General features: G+C 45.6%; 1 protein-coding gene across 1 annotated transcript; it reads left to right on the forward strand.

The window, feature by feature from the left end:
• The first annotated feature begins 2,280 nt into the window (after window positions 1-2,280).
• LOC103104626 (tripartite motif-containing protein 12A-like) lies at window positions 2,281-4,527 on the forward strand. Its single transcript, XM_007492277.3, has 3 exons — window positions 2,281-2,496; window positions 3,378-3,766; window positions 4,203-4,527. Exons 1-3 carry the CDS (start codon window positions 2,478-2,480, stop codon window positions 4,227-4,229), a joined length of 435 nt encoding a protein of 144 aa, XP_007492339.1. The 5' UTR covers window positions 2,281-2,477; the 3' UTR covers window positions 4,230-4,527.
• The last annotated feature ends 3,810 nt before the right edge of the window (window positions 4,528-8,337 follow it).

An 8,337-nucleotide genomic window follows, 5' to 3' on the forward strand; every position in this document is an offset into this window, starting at 1 on the left:
AGGCAGGATTGCAGCAAAAATAAGGCAACTGGGCTTAAGGGACATGTCCAGGGTCATACAGCTAGGAAATATCTGAATCCAGACTTACCCAACTGCAGACATCCCAATTGCAGGCCTGGATCTATCCACTGGACCATGTAAAGGATAATTTTAGCATTGTGACTTAAAATCTAAATTAATTCGTCACCAGGGAAAATCCCAAATAATAAAATACCCAAGTCAGTTGGAAATTATGGTGATTTTGATTAATATAGAGAGAAGGAATTAAGGAGGGGGGGGGGGGAAAGTGTTCATTTAAATTGCTCTGGGTCAGGCTGACCCAGGCAGGAGTTAAAGGCCTTGGCCAAAGTGGCCTCCTTGAGCCCAAAGGAAAGGGAAGTCAGTCTCAACACTCACCACAAGACCCTTTCAAGGAAGCTGTCTGAGTGGGCTCCTCCAGGCTGACTTCTGAATATCTGAATGCCCACATGTCTGGTTTTATTGGTTGCTCGTTTTCTCAAACCCAGCTTAAAAAAAAGTCTCCTGAGGAGGTGGTTTAGTCAGTAGGGTTAGGGAAGGGGTAGGGGTGTTGAATGGGGTCATCCCTGGAGGGTACCAGAGTAATGGGTTCCTGTTTCACATGAAGTACCAAGCAATCAGTCCACAAACCAGGGCCACAACAGCAAGGAAGAGTTGAAGGTTGAACTGCCTCAATACAGTTGGGGCAGTTTTGAAGGGGCAAGCGCAACTCTCATGGGCACCTTTACTTTGTTGAGCAGCATAGTAGGGGCACTTGCATACATCTCCTTTCCCATCATGTAAGAACTCTCCATCCTGGGATTCTTTGCCCAGCAAAGAGCCAACCTTGTCCAGTTCATTGAAAATCTGCATGTTGGACTCAAAGGGACTCATGTCCCTTCTCCTGGCCTTTACATCATCTTTTTAAAGATCTTTTCTCTTGTCACCTCCCCTAAATGTTCACATCTACTAATCACAGCAGATGCTTTTCTCCAGGACTGCCCATTCTTTAGTTCTAATCTTCTCTGGTTAAATGATATCTTTTGAGCTACTTCACACTTCTTTGTTAAGTTCACCTTTTGTTAGTTACTTGACCTTTTTGTGATTAATTTAACCTTTATAGTTACTTAACATCTTTTTGTATTAAGTTACTAAAAACAGACTTAGCTTAAAGTTCTAGCTTCACTATAAGGTGAGAACTAAGTACCCTCATTGCTCAATCAGGGGATGACAACTTTATCTTCCCCTAAAGTATTGTCTGAGTAGGGTAGCATAATTTTTAAAGTTCACAGTCACTTAGTTGTGTCTAGGCTGAGAAGTTTAACTGGAGGCTCCCGGAGGCAGAGTCAAGATGGCAGAAGGAGAGGAATCAATTGAACCTAACTCACCACTTTCCCTTCTCCATAAATGACCTGAAAAATGCACCAGTCCAAATTCTGATTAGAAAAAAACAAGAAAAAGTCACAACAAATCATTTTTCCAATCTAGGATACCTTAATAAGACAGAAAGAGAGGTCTGGAGATAGTGTCTGTTCAGGTACACCTGGAGCATTCCAATGCCCAAGGATGGAAGAAGGACTGGGGAAGAGCATCAAGGCAGAAAGAGATCCATGGTGTCAACATAGAATCTAGAAACCTCAAACTTGTAGCTTATTAAGATCTGATGAACCCCAAGTTTTAGGACTAGTTTGTAAGTTAGAAAAACTTGGGGTTCATCAGATCTTACTAAGCTACAAGCTTGGAGTTTCTAGATTCCATGTTGACAATGGACAGAAGAAATGGTGGATCCATCTCATTGGAGATCTTGAAGGAAAGGACAGATAGTCCCTTGTGAGTGAACTCTGAAGACCTTTTGGTTCAGGGATATAGAACATGTTATGAGTCCCATCCAATGTAATCCAACCCAAGAAACATTTCTTGAGCACCTGTAAGATACCAGCCACTATGTTAACTGCTGGAGTGATAATGAATACAAAGAGATACCTCCTGCCCTAAAGGGGCTCACAAGCTAATGGAGAGAAAGAATACACAAAAAAGCAAGAAAGTCAGGGTAGACTGCAGGGGTATCCTGAACGGGGCCATCTTGTTCTGTAGACTTGGGTGGAGAGAATACAGATGCTCAGCCCTGCTCTCTCTCAAGGAAAGCATTGTGTGGAGTTGGTCTCCCACCCTCCAGCTCTCCAGTGAGAGGTGAGAAGAGGCTGAAGGAGGTGATTTCAATCAAGGCCTGAATGAACAGCTTGCAGGTGAGTTAAGCAGTAAGGAGCTTAAACTAGTGGGAGGGGCATCTTGTTTGGAGGAGTCCAAATAGGCAGAGTCCATGGGTATATGGAGAATCCCAGCCTGAGAGTTGGGGGATGTGTGATTTCTCAGAGTTCACACCTCTCTGAAGCTACCATAAATAGCAGCTCCTCAGTGGCACTCTCAGAACTGGGAGTCGGCAACAGCAGCACAGAGGAGAAGCTGGGGAAGGAAGGAGCATGGAGGAGCCCAGTGAACGTAAGCACTGCAAGAGAGAGTTTCCTTTACATTGAGACCTTTCTGTGGGGCCCAGTTTTAGGCACCCATTGAGGCTGAGGGTATCCTGAGGTTACGGATCCCATCTGAGCCAACACACACTTGATGCTTCACCTGTTTATATGGAATGGGCTTGACAAACCTTGAAAGGGGGGCTTAGGACTGACTTGGGTCAAACCCTGGAGGGCCTACACCACTCACTCTCTCCCACAAGTTCAATAACTGAACATACTCCTGTGCCCCTAGTATTTGGGTGCTATGTTCCTGGGATGATCCTTTCTGTTGGGCCCCTCCTTTGTCCAAACCTAGTCTATAGGGAGATGTTGATATCTAAGGATTAATCAGAGTATTGAGGAACCCACAACCCCCACTGCCACCCTCTTCTCTTTTGACAGTTGGAGTCATAGAGGAAGTCCAAAGAGGGAAAACAGTTTGTGGAGGATGGCCCAGCTGGTGACCCTCAGAGCCAAGATTCTTCTTCATTTGGCCTGTTCCCATCCAACTCCATTAGATTCACACACCAAGTAGCTTAGCTACAGGAGGCCTGGGTACAAGTCTCTCTCTAACACTAGCAGATGAATGACCTCAGGAAGTCTTCTCTGTGGACTACATTCCAGTTCCCCCATCCTGATAATGATGGGATGGGCTTGCTTAATACCAGAAGGCCTCTTTCTGGTTTAAATCTTTTAGCTTGGCAACTCTTCTGCCTGTGGGAGTCCTAGCTCTCCTGTACTAGCTGGGACCATAAGTCAGGCCTCCCCAACGTTAAATTTCCAACTGTGGACAATAGAGCTAGAGAGTCCCTCCCTATGATGGAAAAATGTCTGCTGTGCTCATCAATGTTGTGATTTCTTTCCCTGCAGGAGACAGGAGTATTCTTGGACTCTATGATAGTCTCCTCATCAGTCTGCAGAACCTCCTCACCTGTCCAGTCTGCAAAAGTTATTACAGTAAACCTATAACCTTGTTTAGTGGCCGCACCATATGTCAGGCCTGTATTCCCCTAGGATGCCTACCTATCCACATCAAGACCGACTGGAGGATACAGAATATAGCAAACCTGGTCAAGGTGTTGAAACCAAGCCTGGAAGAGCCCCAACCTGTCTCAGAGGAATGGTGTCTCAGGCATGATGAACCCTTCACCCTCCTCTGTGAAGAAGACAAGCAGAGAATCTGCCGGATCTGCAAGTTCTCCATCCTTCACAGGGGCCATACCTTGACCCAACTACAAGACCCAGAAGCATGTCTGGAGGTAAGTTGGCTGACCAAGCCAGCTTCTAGCGAGGGGTGAAGAAAGTGAAGGTTGCTTTTCAAGGGCAAGAAGACATGGGGACTATGTGAACATTTGTAGGAAAAGAGGGGTTCTCTAGATTGTGGGGGCTCCCTTTCTATTTCCCACCTCTGAGCCTTTGCCCAGATTGTCCTGCCTCTATACCTCAGCTGCTTAGAATCCTTAGCTTCTTTCTAGCTCTACTTGGCAGCCACCTCTCATAGAAAACCTTCATCTTCTCTCTGTTCTAATATTCTATTCCTACCTACCTGGGTCCACACTGGATCTTTCTTGATAAAACAGGCCCTTTGAGACCAACTCTGAAGGAACTTGCATCCTCAGCACCCCAGCAGTGTTCTCCTCTTCAGAGGCCACCAATCAATGCTCTTGTATTCACTTATTCATTTTATTCTCTCAGGTTTCTCCAAAGAAGAGGAGGACGTAATCCTGCTTAGACCTGTGGGCCACCACTGAATTCTCTTCCCCCAGCCTCTCATAGAGAAGAATACAGGAACCACCACCATCGATCCTGTGTTCAGTCCACCCCCATCCATCCCCTCTGCTGTCCTCCCTGGAAAACAAGGCTCAGTTTCCCATTGACATCATCATGAGGAAGACAGAATCCAGGATGGAAGAAATCCCTCAACTGGAGCATCTTCCCAGCCTACATTCTGTCATGCCTGCCACCTGCTGGCCTATTTGGTGACTAACCTTGAATAAAGTTTCTTCTCTGACCTATTGGATATTGTTTCAGAGTCCTGAGATTTGTCTGTGAGTGGTTTCATGGTGGGGAAGAGCATCCTGGGATTCTTTCAGCCAAACGATGGGCCATGAGTGCCACCCACAAGGAAGCAGGTGATTAAACACAGTGCCAAGGACTGGGTGGAAAACACATAGTCTAGACCATCCAGCGAGCTGTATATGCTGGTCACTGGGTAGTAGGGAAGGCAGGGAAGAGTTAGGTGCAGGTAGAGGCCCCCCTGATCCCCCCAATCTGGCCCAGAAGCCCACCTTTCCCAGGACCATTGCCTTTCCCCATACAAGCTGCACACCCTGCCTTCTGCTGTGCCCTGGGGTGATTACTTCTCAGGCCAAGCCAAAATCTGCCCTTTGTCAGTTCCACCCATGATCACAGTGTGTGCCTGCTGAGAGGAGGCAGAATCATCCCCATCCCTCTCCAGAGTCTGGCCTTCCCAGTATTAGAGGACACCTACTGTATTACTGCCGAGTCTCATCCCCTTCACAGACAACATCCTTATTCCCTTGTCCAGCTCTCACAGGGCTGGAAGCCAAGACCCTCCTCCATTCTGTTTTCTTTCCTCCAGACACTCCCTGAATGATGTCTCTCCTCCCTCATTTGTGGCACCCACCCAGACTTGAACATGATGTTCTAGAACTGCTCTGCCTGGTGCAGAGCTCAATAGGACCAGAAGGTATCTTTGGATGGCTCTAGAAACAGAGGAAGCCAGTTGATATGGGAAATGGGCATCGATAACCTGTGACTCAAACCTGCCACTTGCATGAGACTCCTTTGGTGGATCATGCCAGCTTCTTCCCAAAATCTTTCCCAAGAGGGAGAGCCTTCACCCTCTCTCACAGCTGAAAGCAAGACAAAGAAACATGTCTTCTGTGCATTTTTTATGGAGAGCCAGTTAAACACTAACAAACACATCACTGGGGACAGGGAGATGGAGTCAGCAAACATGTATTAAGCACCTACTGTATACTTAGCAATAGGAGTACCAATAAAGGGAGAAAGGCAATCCCTGCCATCAAGGAGCTCCCAGTCTACTGGAGGAGACCATGTAAGAGGAACTCTCTGCAAACAGGATATATGAAGGATACATTGAGAGAATCAAGAAAGATGTCATCAGAATGAAGTGGGGCGCCTGGAAAAGCATTTTGTAGAGGAGGGGTTTAGGGTGGACTTGAACAAAGCAAAAGAATCCAGAAAACAGTTTGGCGAATGCCAGCCAAGAGATGGAGTCACTTATTCATGGAACAAGAAGGAAGCTGGTATCCCCACATCCAGGAGAGAGGCTGCACTCTCCACTGGCAGCACTGATACTGGACTTCCTTGGCTTCTGCACCCAGCCCCACAGGGACCCACTGTTTGCTACTCAACACCCCTACTACTTCCCAGTATTCTTTGGTGGTTGTCTTGCCTCAGGACATTACAAGCTCCCTGAGGGCAGGAATTGTCTTTCTTTTCTTGTATCTCCAGTGCTTAGTGCATAGTAGACACTGAAGAGAGGATTATTAACTCATGAGTGCTCATGGATTTCTGTCCATCTGTCACCTCTGTAATATCTCTTCCATCTTTCCCTTCCTCCAAACTCTCTGGTTTCTTGTTTGGAATCATGAAACGGGGTCCTCACGGGTTTGCTCTGGTGAGTCAGTTGTGCCCGACTCTTCATGACCCCATTTGGGGATTTCTTAGCAAGGATACTGGAGGGGTTTGCCATTTGTTTCTCTAGTCCACTTTATAGATGAGGAAACTGAGGCAAACAGGATGAAGTCACTTTCTCAGGGTCACACACTAGGAAGTATCTGAAGCCAGATTTGTACCCAGAACCTCTTATTTCCAGGCCTGACTCTCTTATTCCACCTTTCATCCCCCTAAAAGAAACACTTTTAACCAAATAAACATAGTTAAGAAACACAAATCATCATGGTAGCCTCATCCCAAACTGGATGTTTCTTTTTGACCTTAACACTGTTGTGGGAGAAACACACCGAAGTTTGTAGCAGGGTCCCTTCCCCAAGAATGGGAGACTCAAACTCCCTTCAATCCAGAAGAAAGAAAAGAATTTTGTTTGAAGAAGAAGAGATAGAAGGTGGTGTAATAGCCTATTAGCTGCTGGAATAGTCTGGGGGCTAATCAGGTAACTTTAGGGCTGATGGAGCATCCCAGAGAATGGTGGAACAACCTCTCTGGAGGTGGTGGAGTAACAGCAACTCTGAGTATGAAGTAGCAGCTCCTCTGTAGAGTAGAAGCTTCCATACTCTGGATCAGGTTGTGTATTTACTGGGCTCTGGGAGTTTGTCATCTTCCATTCCAGAGAAATCTTTCTTGAAAACCCTGGAAAGTGAGCAAGGCCAAATTCTGGTGGAGGGTGTGTTTGGTGGGGTTGATGTTATCGGGGAATAAGGAGCATGCTTGAGTTTGGGGGATCCTTCTGGAATGCCAGAGTCCTCAGTTCCCCATTGTCTACCTTGTCATCATTTGTCAATGTGGGGGAGCTGTCCCTGCCCTTCTAGAATGAGAATATGGGGTGGGCGGTACATTGGAGAACCACTATCGGTAATTAATGATATCTGACAGTTCTAGACAGTTCTAATCTAAAGTAAACATAAAATAATTAGGTACAAAGCTGATGCCCAGGATAGACTATTACAGAGCTAGTACATAGAGTGGGTAATTAGTCAGTCTGCAAATTCATGCTTGACTAATGATGAAACTATAGATTTTGCAGTTGATGTTGAACCTGTGCTAACGGTAGCTCCCAGGAGTCAGCATGGACCCCAGGAAAATCAATGCCATGGTCTGGCCAGAATCACGCCTCACAGGAGGCCCCCAAAACCCCTCCTTTCTAACCCCTCTCTGCTGTACTTTGTAAAAACTACGCTCTTCCAAGAAATGACTGATGCAGGAATTCTGTGAGAAGCTTGGCTAGATGGTTACATATTTGCCTGTGATTTATTATCCTATAGAAAACTCTGTCTAACTTTGGTGAGGAAAACTAAATCATTGAACTAAGATTGTAAACCATTAATAACCATTGTCCACGTAAAAAGCTTACCTAATCCCTCAGCCTAAGTCACTTTCTCCGTAAAATACTAGCCGTGACCAATAAACTTCGCCTCTGATTGTTACCAGCTTCAGTGGCCCTCCTAAGCGTGTCACCCTTTTTGCCACATCTCATTCTCCTCACCCCTTTGGGACCCCAAAAGTTTGTCAGTATCACCTGACAGATAACTAGGGATTAATGCAAGATTTCAGAGTGTGAGGGTCCCGTTCCTCTTACTATCCCTCCCTGCCTGCTGTCAGCCCCCACCAAAACCTCTGCCTTTCTGTTATATAGAGTTATATTCCCCTAGGTATTGATTGGATTATGTGGTAGTGGCCAGTAGTTATTAGTGGCTGTGGGCAGGATCTTGAATTGAGTGCAGTTGAAGGAAATGGCTTAGATTCTGAGCAGTCCACCAGAGATATGTATTAAAAAAACCAACCTATTTATTTGTAATCAAAATTTAGTAAAAAGGGAAAGTAAAAGGAAGGTAAATGATAAAAGAAAATATTCCCTAAAGCTAATAAGTTCTCTAAATAAACCAAGCCAACCAACTGTCCTACAAAGGACACCTTCTTTGCTTACTCACTAAATTTGGTGATCTAACTTACTAACCTATTTCCAAAAACAAAATTATTAACTAAAGCTATAGAGATTTGCTCGGACACTTTCCTTCTTTCAGCCAAAGATTTCACTGTGCCTGTTAGTGACAAGATGCTTTTTCAGTAGCTGCCCTCTGCTGCCACCATCTGCAGAACTGCT

The sequence above is a fragment of the Monodelphis domestica genome, chromosome 4, assembly GCF_027887165.1.
Source record: "Monodelphis domestica isolate mMonDom1 chromosome 4, mMonDom1.pri, whole genome shotgun sequence".
Classification (NCBI taxonomy): Eukaryota; Metazoa; Chordata; class Mammalia; order Didelphimorphia; family Didelphidae; genus Monodelphis; species Monodelphis domestica.

Coding starts and splice junctions, on each gene's coding strand:
- LOC103104626 (XM_007492277.3), top strand. Junction 3,767..4,202: donor ACCCAGAAGCATGTCTGGAG/GTAAGTTGGCTG, acceptor TTATTCTCTCAG/GTTTCTCCAAAGAAGAGGAG.